Source organism: Vitis vinifera, chromosome 8 (genome assembly GCF_030704535.1).
Source record: "Vitis vinifera cultivar Pinot Noir 40024 chromosome 8, ASM3070453v1".
NCBI lineage: Eukaryota > Viridiplantae > Streptophyta > Magnoliopsida > Vitales > Vitaceae > Vitis > Vitis vinifera.
Window position 1 is genome coordinate 10,959,059 of NC_081812.1, and position 14,660 is coordinate 10,973,718.

The following is a 14,660-nucleotide window of genomic DNA, read 5'->3' on the forward strand; positions in this document are numbered from 1 at the left end:
TTATTTATAAAAAAAATTATATTTAAAAAATTACTTAGATTAAGAAAAATTATTTTTTTTATATTTAATTTCATTGTAAAAAATATAAAATAAAATTAAATATATAAAAATAATTTATTAAAATTTTAACTTTTTAAAATCAAATATAACCTTACCCTTAAGAAAATATCAATCAGAGAATAGAGAGTGAGTTGAGACATGATGCTCAGTTCCAATTGGTTCATCAATGATTATTAGTACTTAAATATGTTTCACATTTCTTTCAACGTCTCTTTTAATTGTTGCTTTTATGTTACGATGTCGGTGTCAAGTGTCAAACTGATGTGGATACAATTGATCCTTATACTTTTCTTATTTGACCCTTCCTATTAATACCATCCACTTCTTAAATTACACCCAATTCATTCATGCCCCCTTTTTTAATTTGAGTAACCTCTAAATCATCAAATGAGCTTTGAACCCCTCTTTCTTCTTTAATTCATTCACTTTTTTTTATATCGCAGGCATATAGACATGATCATGCACAATCTATTTGTATGGATCCAAAAAATTCATGTTGACAATCTCTACTAACTCCAAAAAATTATGTTAATTATGTTATATCGATGGAAGCTTTTAATACAAATAATATTAATTTAAGAATGTAAATATAAAATAATTAACATCAATCAATCATATTTATATTCACAAAAAATAAATAATTATTTCATTATATCATAAACTAGATACAATTATTAAGTTTATAAAATATCATATTTTCCTATTTTTTGTACCCACATCTTATATCACAAGTCCTCTTATTTTATAAGGTATCTCTTATTTTTATCTCTCTCATATAATATATATAGACCTATTTTTATATTAATATAAAAAATGTTTTTTAAAATATAATTTATATTAATTAGGAATTTGATACAGTTTTAGAATGAGTAGAACAAGAACCCAATATTTTTCCCTATTTTAGAAAGTTTGTGCCGCATGTTCAATGATGGACATTGAACTCTGAAATTGGGTATGGAAAGTTCAATGGAATAAACCGAACAATAATAATCTGTCAAATCTTGAAATAATAGCTTTAAAGGTTGCTATCATAAAAAAAAAAATTTGACATATCTATATACATAAATATTTCATACAGTTGCTTAGAAGGAGAGGTGTCATTAAATATGCTTAAATAAATAATAAATAACAAATGCGGGCTGTAGCAGTCAGACTAATGGACACGGCACAAGCGGTGGAATAGACGCACCAGCATACCCGTTGTAGCCAGTTGTAGAATACCCAAAATGACCCCACCAGTCAACTTCAATGCGACAGGTGTTTTGGAAAATCTGTTGGCCGAAATTCCCACTTAAGCTTGGGACTTTTGAGCTAGTGAGCAGGCAGGCGCGGGACCCACACGCGCCGGTTGGGTGGCGCAGCCTATAATGACACATGCAATGACCCCATTTTCCAACTATATGTTGTATGGTATTTAATATCTTAATCATTAAGAAAATGAAAATATGTTTGAGCTCCATTTCACAACTTGTAAGAGCTTCGGGCCGTTCACGTAAGATAAGAAATTAATGGATACGGGTATGAGAGTATGAGTTGGATGGATGTGTCAAAGCGTGACGCGTGAGCTGTCCAGGTGGGCCCATACACAGTGCCGCTTTAACGACGAGTTCTAGAATTTCAGGTATCTGCCATGCAACAAAGTTACAAACAGCCAAAAGAAATTAAAGAAAAAAAAAAGAGAGAAAAAAAGAAAAAGAAGCAGGATCAAGATTCATTCAATAACCGTGGCCGGATTCAAAGGCCATTGAATGGGTGGACAGTTGGTTTTACAGAGCCAAACAATGGGGAAAAAATAAAAATCAAACTTTGTACAGCTGATTGTCCAGGTGTACAAAAGGAATTAAATTGAAAATTGGGTTTTTCTTTTTATTAAAAATAAAAATAAAAGTTACTATTTTGGACGAGAACTCCAAGTTCCACTTCCACATGAAAAGGTGGGAAACAAGCTCATCATAGCTTCACTACACCCTCCATAATCAAATTCATAAGCAATAATTACCGGGAGACTAAATTGAGGAGTCAACGCCCCTTTTTATTTGTGCAGTGCTTTCTGAAATAAAATTGTTAAATAAATTCACCTTATTTCTCTTCATATCGAGCTATTTTCCTATTTTTTTTAAAATAAAATGAAGTGTATGTATAAAATGACAAATTTCCCTTTCTTTTTTCATCTATTCACCATTAAAAATAATTTTTTATTTTTCGTTTTTAAGAAAAAAAAAAAAAAAGAGAATTTTTAGATACTATTTTTTTTAAATAATTTTTATTATTTTTATTTATTTATTAAAAATATTTTAAGAAATAATTATATAAACACATAAACTAATTAAAAATAAAATATTAGATATAAAAATTATTTTTAAAAATATTTTAAAAACATCTTATGTTATCAAACAAACTTTTGTTTACAAGAATTAAAAAACAGTTTTTAAAAACCTTTTTTCATAATTATTTTAAAAAAATAGTCACCAAGCGAGTCCTAAGAATTATGTATAAATAAAGTTGAAAGAAACGATAGTTTAAATATATGAAAAAAAGGGAATTTGCATATACTCATATAAAAATAATTATAAGATAAGAATCTTTCTAAAAATAAATTAAGTTTTATGTATTAATCAATCAAAGATAAATAGATAATATTTAAAATAATAAAAAATAGAACTTATATTATAAAAAATATAATATTTAAATTATCAAATATAATATATTTGATTAAAGTATATGAAATACTAATTATTTTTAAATAATTATTTAAAATTTATATTTTATAAACTTAAGTAATTTATATATATATTTTTACATGTGTATGAAAAATATTCTCATTAGCATATTGGGATGGGAAAAATGAGAAAAAAAATGCATGATTAATATAATCTTCCAATTATTGATTCGTGAGATAGTCATTTTAAAAATGATTAAATATTTGTACTCGGTCGTCATCCATTTTGGAGTGGTTGATATGATATTTTCAAAAGTGGTTGATACAAATTCATCTTTCAATTTGTTGACATAAGATATCAAATAATTTTTTTGCAACATTAAATCTTAAATATTTTTATTAATTACTGAGACGTAATGGCATCATCCATCAGAATGTGGACGTTTATTATGGAGACATCTAATCAACACCTCAATGGGCCCGATCAGCCTGCGCAGTCAACAAAAATGAACTTTTAAAACTACCACAAATGAATATAAATGATGTAACGCATGTGGGCATCATTATATTATAAATTATTAAATTTTGAAAAAAAATTTCTCTGCTCCAATCGGCTAATTATCTTCGCCTCACTTGTGGGTGGGTCCAAAGAAGTTAGAAAATCTGCTTTCGGTTGAGTAGATCTGGGTGTCAAATTAAGGTGGGGCACAACACATGTAGCGGTTTGCCTTAGGAACCAAGAGCCATCAGATGCGAAATTGAGGAGACCTCGATAAAAGATGCCAAATCAGCACTACTTTTTATAAACTTGTGAATCCATAAGCAAGGAAAAACGTAGCCTAGGTTGAAATTCTTCATTGACTTTATTCAATTACATTTGCAAAGATAATATGATTATATATATGCTAATTACGAATTTGAGATACATTTTAGCATAATAATCTTTATTATCATTAGGAATGACAATGAAACGGATTTTTTCAACTACTCACGTCTCTCTGTTTCTAATGGAACGTGTTTGAAATTTAAATAAATATATTAGAGGTAGGTTTGAGTTAAAAAAAAAAAAAACATAAAATAGGTTTGAATATTATCTTGTCCTATTTCACCTTACCCTAATTATATATAAAATTAATTTAATTCTTATTTTTAATAATAATACTTTTCAATAAAATAACTTATAAAAAATTTATAATATCTTAATTATTTATAAAATATATTTTATTTTAAAGTAATTTAAAAAATTAAAAAAAAATTAAAGAAAGTTAAATGGGTTTGACAAGTATGAGAAATTTGCATATCTGCATTGTCCTACTTAATTATTTCAGTAAATTAAGGATGAAAATTATTTTGAATAAACGAAATGGGATTGGGACAGTGATAGCTTATTCCAAACCCATCTCAGTGTTATTCTTATTTATCTTCTATTACTTTGAATAAGAAGAAAAAATTTAATATATATATATGTATTAATCAAATTGGTTTTAAAGTAATTTTGGAATGATTAGAGATGTTGGTTAATATTTGAAAGCATATAAAAATTAAATATTTGATTATATTTTAAAAATTATTTTTACAATCTTCCTAAATCACTTTTTTTTATATTATATATTTTATTATTAAGTTATATTTTTTATGTATATCTAAATGAAAGTATTTTGATTATGTAACAAAATCATTTTAACACCAATCCTTATGCTCCCTTGTTTTCATAATCATAAATTTGATTTGAGGTGTTACTCTCAAAATTGTTGTTAATATGTGTATGATGATGACCATTCATTATTGTGGTGAAGTGTAAAGGGTAAAAGAATTAAATGAGAGAGAAAAAAAAAAGCAAAAAATAAAATAAAATCCAAAGATAATAATAATAAAGGAGAAAAGAAAACAAACCGCATTAATAGATTCAATTTGAGATAAGACTGACAAAGAAACAAAGCATCTAATTCATCCAAAAGAAAAGGGCCCCAGACCTTTAATTATATTCTTCTTATGACAAAATAATAAAATTCAATGTTGTCATTATCGTTGTGACCTTTTCCTAATAATTTTTATGTTTCTTATTTAGCTTTAATAAATTGCTTCCCACCAAAGAGAAGATGGTTCTAGGGTGGTTCATTATTCATTTCTTGTACTCTTTTATCTACTTTAGGTATAGGGTGAGGCTCGATATTACCTTACTTACCCTCTCTCTATCTTATCTACCCTTTAAATAACAATTTCTTATAATATAAATAATTAATATATGAATAAAAATATAAATTATAATGTGGTATCTGACATTTGATAAGGGAGAAAGTTCTTAACACTATATAAATATAGATTCTTCTTAATCATATAAACACGTTTTAAAGTCATGAGGACTTTCTTCATGAGCGGACAATATCTATACAATTGAGTGCAAGTCATTATATTTTTGTTCAAAAATAAAAAATTATATGATTATCAAGTGCAAGTAAGAAATAATTGATGGTGAAGATTGCAATTTGATAACTAGAATAAACTAAAATGGAAGCTAGGTCATCCCCAGACGAGGGTGAGGCAATGTCACTATTATGGGAAAGTTGGAATTGGACAAAACTAACATTTCTCTTTGGGGATGTGCATGTCAAGATAGGGTAGATGGAAATAAAAATCTAGAAGAGGCCCCTACATACTTACCATAGAATGTAGAGGTTCCAGATGGGTAAGGGCAGGGTGGCTTTCAATAAGGACACCCCATGTGAGTAGATGATGCACCCTTACAATTGGAATATTGATGCACCTATCTATTATGTTATGTCTACTCTGCATGTGATCCTGCTTCTCTCCCCACCTAAATTCTACATACAAAGAATGCAAGAATGCGTTTCGAAAGTGATTTTCATTTTAATTTTTTGTTAAAAATGTTTTTAAAAGATTTATCATAAATTATTATTTTTTCAATGTTTTAGAAGTGTTTTATACATTTTTATCCATCGCTTTATTATTATTTTTAAAATATTTTTTATATAGGAAGTGTTTTCTAAAAGTGTTTTTGGGAGAATTACTTTACACTTCGAACTTTCAACTTCGAATTTTTTTTTAAACACTTAAATTTTTTTTTCAAAAACAATTTTTATGCTAACTATATTTTCTAATAACATTGTGAAATGGATTTGGAGTTCAATTGAAAAAAAAAAAATCATCTCAACTATTTATTTGTTCATTTTATTTGAATTTATTGTCATTTAAAAAAAAAATTGTACACCACAATTTTTATGCATATATTTGGAAAAATTATCACTATTTAATATAAGATTGATATAAAATTGTACTCAATTCTTGTGCATTATATGGGTAAGGAAACTTTAATAGGGCAAGGCCCAACTGATGGTGCTCATTAGCAGGACTAGACCCAACAATGCTGGGCTCCTGCCTACATGCCGTCCAGCCCAATTCTGTATGTGATTTGAGATTCCAACTGATTCAATGTACGTAACTTATTCATCCATCGGATGAGGCCCAAGGATTCTATGTCAAGGCCCATATTACTTTTCGTGGTTGTAAAAGCGGTAATTTTAATCCGCTAAACAGGCCCAAAAAAATCAAATACAATTTAAATTAATTACAAACTAATATTTTATCAAATTATTTAATTTTTATATATAAGAATTAAAATAAATAAAACGAATATGAATTGCGATTGAATTGATGACATAATAAATCTATAGTTTATATTTTATTAAAATTTAAAATAATTATAAAAATCTAAATATATATGATAAAAAATTTTAATACTATTTTATTTTTTATATTTGATATATCAAATTAAATGATAAATATAAATGTATTAATATATTAAATTTTATTAAATAGAATATGCATGGTATTTAAATATGAAGATAAATTTAAGATAAAAAGAAAATTGTAAATTTAATTTAATTACACATCTAAGTATTTTGTTATTTTAAAATTTTAAAAATTATAATATTAATTAATTTATATTTATTTTCATATTTATCATTAATGATTATTATAAAAATAATAGTAGATATAAATATTTAAAATTTTTAAATATAGGATATATAGATATTCACTATATTATTAATCAATGGTTTGATATTTATTTTGTTAGTAAGAAGCCCATAAACCATTTATGTGGTATTTTTACTTGCATATGTTAGGAAGAAGCATATGGGCTTGAAGGAAAGGAATTTGGGCTAGCAGAATGGGAGCCCATCTAGATTTCCGTCAAATGCTGGTCGATCGATTTGCGTGAAATTGGATGGTTTGATTGTCGGCTCAATCAGTTTGATGGCGGTCCAACCTTTGTGCGGTCTATTTCACTAAAACAGACTAGAAAGGCCGCCAATCGATGTATAAATTGGGCTAATTTGGTTTTCAAAACATTGTAAATATCCTTTACACTAATTATATGCTAATACAAGAAAGTAAGTTGAAATATGTAAAGTTCAGCTCATAAACCATATTTATACTTGCATATGTTAGGAAGAAACATAATGGTTCGAAGGGAAGGAATTTGCTAGCAAAATGGGGAGCCCATCTAGTTTTTTGTCAAAATGATGGTTGTTCAATTTGTGTGAAATCTCGTTGGCTTAGGCGGTCCAACCTGTGTGGTCTATTTCATTAGACCGGATTAGAAAAGGCGTCAGTCTATTGTTAAATAAGATCGATTCAATTTTTAAAACATTATAAATATATTTTACACTAATTATATACTAATACAAAGAGTAAGTTGAAATATGTAAAGTTCAGGACCCACCATAAGGAATTATGTTATTTCCCTTTTCTTTCGTAACAACATAAAAATAATTTCAAATTTGTGTCTATTAGGAGTGATTGGAGATATGTTTAAAAATTGATCTTAAAAATGATTTTTTATTTTCTAGAAAACGAAAAGAGTAAATACGTTTAAGAATTATACATGTTTTAAGGATTTTTTTTGGGTGAACTTTTACGCTCCCATAAAATTTCAAAATTGATCTCAAAAATGGGTTTTTGCTTTTCAAAAAAAGAAAACAGTTTTCTAGTTTAAAAAACCTACCAAAGTACTCTCCCTCAACTACCGCCTATTTATCCCAACCGAATGGAGACATTGGACCGACATAGAATTCGAATATTTTTTACACGAAAGTTTTTCTTCTTTATTGAGACTGATAAGCGAACGAGGAGACGAAATAACGAAGGTCAAGAGATTATATCGCGAAGTTTCTTGACTCGTGGCCCATCCATTGACCGATTGAGGCCAACGCTTCACAACCTTTGGCCCAACGACCCAATATCTCGCCAAATTATATTATGTTTTGTTTTTTCAGTGTTTTTTTTTTGTTTCTCCAACAGATGCGCTCTAACCAAACAGAACCTAAAGAAATTATTAAATCCATCGTGTAACCTCCGCGGACTCAATCTTCCGTCGTTAACGGGGCTGAGTTGTCATTCAGAAGAACAAAATCCGATTCAAACTCTCGAAAGAATCATTCGCTTTCATTCTTCTTTCTCCGACCTTTCGATACTGCAGTCCCACAAACATGACCACTCCCCACGATCCAGCCACCACAAAACACGCCGATTCGTCCCCAGCCACCCCTCCTCCGACGGCTCCGCCGGTGCCCGACGTCGAGAACCAGACTGCGGCATCCACCCGGTTCGGCGCTCCGGCAATTTTAAGGCGCTGGAAGAGGGAGGATTTTCTGAAGAGAGGCTCCATAGGTTTGCGGGGATTGGCTTTGGTCTGTTCTCTTCTTTCTTTCGTCATCATGGTCAGCAACAAGCACGGCGATTGGAAAAACTTCGACAAATATGAAGAATTCAGGTGAATTTCTTTTGATTCTTATCCACGGATGTGATTGTCTGAAATTGTTCGTTTGAGATCTTAATTTCAAGCTTTAATGGATTTCGATTCATAGGTATACGTTGGGGATAGCCATTTTGTCGACTTTGTATACAGGAGGCCAAGTTTTGCGGCAAGTTCATGAACTATACACCGGAAATCTCATGTTCTCGCGGTGGAGCACCTCCTTGTTCGACTTTATCGGGGATCAGGTTGGTATTTTTCCGCTTATGTAGTTTGGATAATTGATGCATTAGCTGAAGGATTTGATTTCCGGAATTTCAATTCCATGGAATTGGAGAAGGGAATAAATCGCAAATTACAATCTTGTTTTTCGCGAAAACCTAGAATGTCCTGAATGCCCTTGACTGTGAAGTTTTGGATAAGGGAGGGTTTGAGTGAATCCGACGGCTAGAAATTAATGGTTGCCTCCTTGCCTGAATCTGGCCTCCACGCTGCCACACCTCAACATAGGCTGGTCAAGCAACATATATGAGAATTATTTTTTTTCCTCTTCATTCAGTTTTAAAAATCCAGCTCAACACTCGACCCCAAAAACACATGTTCATCATTGAACCCCGTTTGGGTTGCTTTAAGCCAGGTAGGATTGCTTGTATGAAGCTAGAAAAGCTTCTTTTTCAAAGTTCATCATAAGATGACTCGTACTAATTTAAATGATTTTATTAAAGAAATTTATGATTTAAATTTTTTTTTTTATAAAGAAATTATGATTCTAATTTCAGCCGTGTATATTAAAATAAAAAATAAAATACTATTTGAAGCACTTCCCAGGTATTCTCACTTGCTTCTAGAACTATGTGTTTTTTTTTTTTTTTTAAATATCAATTTAAAGAATCTTGTTATTATCAGGCTTTGCTTCTAGATGGAAAATATGAGTTGGAAGCGTGTATAGTAATTTCGGCATCATTGATGACGCTTTCAATATGTGTAAATTGAGGTGGGCGCCCCCATGTGAACTGAGAAAAACGTGATAAGAGTAATCCAATAGGGTTGGGGTTAATAAGTGACAAGTGGGACATTCAGATTTTAAAATTCAGTCCTTCCAAATTGTTAGACTGCCAACAAGTCAACGACTAAATCTCTCAGCAAAACCTCATCCTTTGATTTTCGTGAATGAAATTTTGTGGGTTTGCAGATTGTGGCTTACTTACTGATATCTTCAGCATCAGCGGCGGTTCCCATGACAAACAGAATGAGAGAGGGGGCAGATAATATATTCACTGATTCATTGGCTGCGGCCATTAGCATGTCATTCCTTGCATTCTTTTCGCTTGGATTGTCAGCTCTCATTTCTGGATACAAGCTTTCCACTCAATCTTATATCTGATTTAAGTTATTTTTTGTTAAACCATTCTTTATGTATTATTGAGTTGTTTGCCATGTACATGACACTTTTGTGTGTATTGTCAATATGGAAGTGTATCCATGACACTTTTGTGTGTATTGTCAATATTGAAGTGTATCCATTCACTGTGTACTTCTATCAAATAAATGCTTGATTTTAATGAAGGATGAACCAGTGAAAGTGATTGATACTTGTAGGAGTTGGAGAGGATAAAAAGTATATGAAAAAGTTGAACCTTGATAAAACATTGAATCACATAGTTTGAATGAGGCATTGTTGCCAGGTATTTAAAGGCCCTGAAAAACGAAGGAACAAATGATACTAAGGCCTTGTTGCCTTGGCATGAAAGGGCCTCAAAAACAAATTGAACAAATGAAACTAACTGCTCTGTTCATACTAGTGCTTGAATTTGTATACCTATGAAGATCTATACTCCAACAAATTTGTCTAATTGATCAGACCCACCACTTTGCTTTTGCTTCTGAAGAGAGCAATTCAGCAAAAAAATGACTGGAACAAGTCATCCTTAGGCTCTTCCTTGGTTCTTGAGAAAACCCCATCTGGGTGAGACATTCTACCAAATCCTGAGAATCCAAAACTCCCCGGGCTCTGCAACATTTCCAGGGTGAAAGGTGCTTGACTTGCTGATGTTGGTGGCCTTGTTTGGGGGTTAGCGTTAGTTGTAGTGTAGTTAGAATGGTTGGTCATGACTGAGGGCCTTATAGGCGCAGGCACAGTTGTGGTGCTATTATTTGGTAAAGGTTTAGTCACAAAATGGCTGCCACTACCACGTGCCGCTGGAACATCATGGTTGTGTTTCCCTTCATATGTGGTGAGCACAGCTCTGATATCCTTGGATGATCGCTCCACATGTTTCCTCACTGGACAACCTATACTCGTACATTTATAGTAGCTCCTGCAAAATGCATGCACACATTAAACCAAGCTCAAACACCAATTCCAACAAAAAATTCCAACAAAAAATTAGAGTTCCATTTTTTTCTTTACAAAGGAGTAGGTGACAGTGAAGAGTCATTATTACCTTGGATTCGGGTTTCCCTTGACTACTTTCTGCCCATATTTCCTCCATCTATAGCCATCATCAAGAATATCAATGTCGCTTGTTGTTTGAACCACTACTCTAGGTTCTTTCACAGTTCTGCTTTCAGAAGCTGAAATTGCCTCATTTTCGTACTCTCCCTTCCTGCCAAAACCAAAAAGAGAAGGATTAAATAAACCCATTTCATTATCACGACAAGGAATGAGACTACTGGTGACTACAAGTTCTCTGAGCTTACCATCTTTTGGCCTCCCGTTCATTTTCATCATCTCCTCCTGATCTACTCATTGGAGAGTTTTGATCAAAGTCATCCTCTCCAATAGAGACTGAAGAATTCTCAGACGTTGTCATAGAATCCATGTATGGGTTTCCTATTGGCATTGAATGCCCAGAAATTTCCGAGTTTGTGCTTGCGGAAGGAAATGATTGAGAAGATGATCTCTTGGGCTGAGGCTTAGGATGGCTGTGAGTTCCCTTGTACACTATTTCAGTAATATGACCCTCCAAAGATCGTTCAACCTTCTTCTTTGTCGGGCAATTTGGAAACGTGCACTTGTAATAACTACGCGGATTTTCACTTCCCTTCACTTGTTTTTGACCATACTTTCTCCAGTTATACCCATCGTCTGATCTCCTTTGCTCTCTGTAAGACTCAGATGGCTGAGCATGATGGCTCCGGCCAGATTGGGGAATATTGTTGCTCTGCATGTTGGTTTGGATTGAAGCGATTTCCGGTGACAAGCTCTGAAGTGAAGCAAATTCTGATTTCACTCCGGTTTTCTCTTGTGGGAAATGAGTTTGCTTTTCGGGTTTATCAGAATTCCATGGTGCTTGGGTTTTCAACGCCTCTCCCTGCTTAAGCGCCAAGAAGTTACAACAGCAAAAATGAAAATCAGAAACAAAAAGCAGAAACGTGCGCATATTTGTGAATAACCTAAATTTTTGTTATTCTGGATAATCATACTAAAAATCGTAATTAAAATTTCCAAAAAAAAAAAAAAAAGGCAATTGATTATCAATATAATAAAATGAGATAAGAGCACAACTGCCATATTCATAGCCTTAAAAAATCAATGTCCCACCAAGTTGACATGTTATGCAATTCATAATAATTGGTGTCTGATTGTTAATTCAAACCAGATAGAACCAGGCTATAACCCAAGGAGTCTCCCCTTTTTCCCCCGGAATCCATAATATTTTGGATGCTTTAATTTGCGTGTTGGTAGTTTGGGATTTGAAGAAAAGTAAATGAGAAAAAAAAAAAAAAAAAAAGACAAAAAACAAAGACCTAGAAAGCTAGTGGTAAAGAAGTCAAACGTACCCCTGAAGGCCTTGTTTGGGACTGGAAAAGGAGATCAGAAAATTTTCTGTCTGTGTCATTGAAAGCCTGCTGGTGCTCGTTAGAATTACTCCTCCAGTTGAAGCCCGGAGCAGCAAAATTCCCAGTGATTGGAGACGGAAGAACCTGCGTAAGACAAGCAACGAAACAAACCCGTTAATCTAAAGCCTTCAAATTCCAAACAATATAGAGAGACGGGTAAGAGCATCAGAAACAAGAGAGAAAGAGTCATTTGACTTACATTAGAAGAGGAGAGAAGCAGAGGGGAGTCCAAGAGGTCTGTGGAGCTGAAACCAGATGAAAACGCAAAGTAAGAAGAAGGAGAGACGGGAGGAGGAGAGATGGGGAGTGAAGGGGGAGGGAGGGATTTGAATTTAGGGAATTCGGTTGTATGACTTAAAGGATCGGAGAGAGCCCAAGCGAATGGAGCACTGTGATCCATGTCTCCGCCGCTGGAGAGAAGATCAGTGAAAGAGGAGGACATCAGCTGGGTAGAGAAGGAGAAATCGTCCTGGGAATTATGAGAACTCGTGTTAAAACTAGCAGCAGAGGAAGCCATGAGAGAAAGAGAAGCTTTAAGAGAAGCTCTCAGACAACGAGAAGATTATATAAGGGGACAGAAGAGAGGAGCGGGTGATGGTTGGCTTTGAAATTGAAGAAGGGAAGCAGTTGATGGATGCTGCTTCTGAGAAGCTTAAAACAACGTTTGACCGTGGAAAATAATTTGGTCAAAGGATGTGGCCTTGACTGAATCCGCAGAAGAGGGGCGGCTCTAAGCTGATGCTGTGTCCACCTCATCGTCTAGTCTTCTGGGCTTCCATTGCACCAGCGGTTAACTTTTTTTCCACCTGTCAATTTCCATATTTTTCGGTGCAAACCATTTTCATTAACGTCTAATAATTTAACTTCATGCTTGTAGCAAGAATCTTTTGATAAAATTCTAGAGAAGCTTAATAATTCCATTATTAGTATGTATCATCTAACGTTCATTTGATGAACATTTTGGGTTTTAATAATTTTTTAAAATCATTATATTGACTGATACCATGAATTTTAAAAACGTGGTTATTATTTGTGGAAAAGGCTAAACAAAAATATAAGAGTTTGTTTAATAGTGCGATTCTGTTTTTAGAAATATTTTTAACCATATTTCATCCGTATTCTTTGAAAATATTTTTTAAAAATGAAATAAAATAGAGAACAAACTTAATAAAATAAATGAGAGTTATTTTAATTAGATTTAAAAAAATAAAAAAATAGTAATCGGTTTGATTATATTTTCTAGAGTTTGTCTTTAAAAATTGTTTTTTATTTTTTAACTTAAACATGATTTTTAAAACAAGTTTTAAATAAATCCTAAATAACCGATGAGGAAAGTGATTATTTACAAAACTAGTTAGATAATTTAGTATTAGTACTACTATTGCCACTCCTGTAAATGATTAAAAAAGTAAATAACAAATTGAAATTTAAAAATGAAAATCATTCAAGAATAATCAAAGGAAAGTTCTACTCCCTTTTTTTATCACATTTTTTCAAGTGAAATAATAAATAAAAAGGAGAGAGTGAAAGGAGTTTGAATATTATTGCCATGAATTTTGGAAGGAGGTACTGTTATAAAATGTTGCCATCCAAGTGTCGGCATTATTTGGAATGTAATAACCCCGTTTTGCCCACCCTCGTTCAATCTTACATTTGGGTCTGCGCGGACCTTTGACTTGATCAACGTTGCAGTGACATAAAAGCCTTGTCAAGTAGGGGTTGGGGCCTGGGTACAGGGTGCGACCGTGGCTTTGGAAAGGGTCGGGAGTTGAGAGGGGAGAGTCTTAAAAGAGTTAGGTGGAAGGACGGGGCCTTTGTGTCTGGACTCTGGACAACCCATTATGGATGGGTGGTAAAACCCACGTTTTCTAAGTCAGAAATCACTAAATGAGAGAAGCAAATGATATGCAATCAAAAAAACCAAGTCATGAGTTGAATGGCCATTTTTTTCTGTTCTTTTCCCTTTTTTTTAATATTTTTTGTTGAGAAATGCTGCAAAATGAGAGAGACGTCTTGCCACGGACAGCGGTTTCAACTTTCAACCTATGGTCCTATTTCTCAATCTTCCCGGCCGGGGAAGAAAGGCCCATCCACATCATTCCAGCGGCCCACCGGATGGATAAATGCCTCTTGTGTTTCGAGTTTTGGGACAAATGATAGGTCTTGTGTCTCTTTTCAAAGCAATTCTCAACATAGCCCTTTCAATATATATTAAATATTAGTTTGAAATTGCATTTGGAAATTATGGATTTTATAGAAAATTTTAAAAAGAAGGAAATTGTAGTTTCAAAATATGATTTTTAAATTTATATTAAAACTATA

The 14,660-nt window shown here is 32.5% G+C and overlaps 2 protein-coding genes across 3 annotated transcripts; one reads left to right on the top strand and one right to left on the bottom strand.

Annotated features, from left to right (window-relative positions):
- Positions 1-7,885: 7,885 nt before the first annotated feature.
- LOC100251753 (CASP-like protein 4B1) lies at positions 7,886-10,061 on the top strand. Of its 2 annotated transcripts, none has more exons than XM_002264937.4 (3): positions 7,886-8,513; positions 8,608-8,743; positions 9,688-10,061. In XM_002264937.4, exons 1-3 carry the CDS (start codon positions 8,230-8,232, stop codon positions 9,877-9,879), a joined length of 612 nt encoding a protein of 203 aa, XP_002264973.1. In that variant the 5' UTR covers positions 7,886-8,229; the 3' UTR covers positions 9,880-10,061. The 2 variants fall into 2 exon arrangements, with proteins under 2 accessions (XP_002264973.1, XP_010653374.1); XM_010655072.3 differs by having other exon boundaries at positions 7,925-8,513; positions 9,402-10,061.
- A 53-nt stretch (positions 10,062-10,114) lies between these two features.
- Positions 10,115-12,961, bottom strand: LOC109123048 (probable WRKY transcription factor 26). Its single transcript, XM_019221865.2, has 5 exons — positions 12,538-12,961; positions 12,279-12,422; positions 11,196-11,809; positions 10,940-11,101; positions 10,115-10,813 (listed from the first exon to the last, which is right to left on the bottom strand). The coding sequence occupies exons 1-5, from the start codon at positions 12,853-12,855 to the stop codon at positions 10,393-10,395; spliced, it is 1,659 nt and encodes a 552-aa protein (XP_019077410.1). The 5' UTR covers positions 12,856-12,961; the 3' UTR covers positions 10,115-10,392.
- Positions 12,962-14,660: the final 1,699 nt, after the last annotated feature.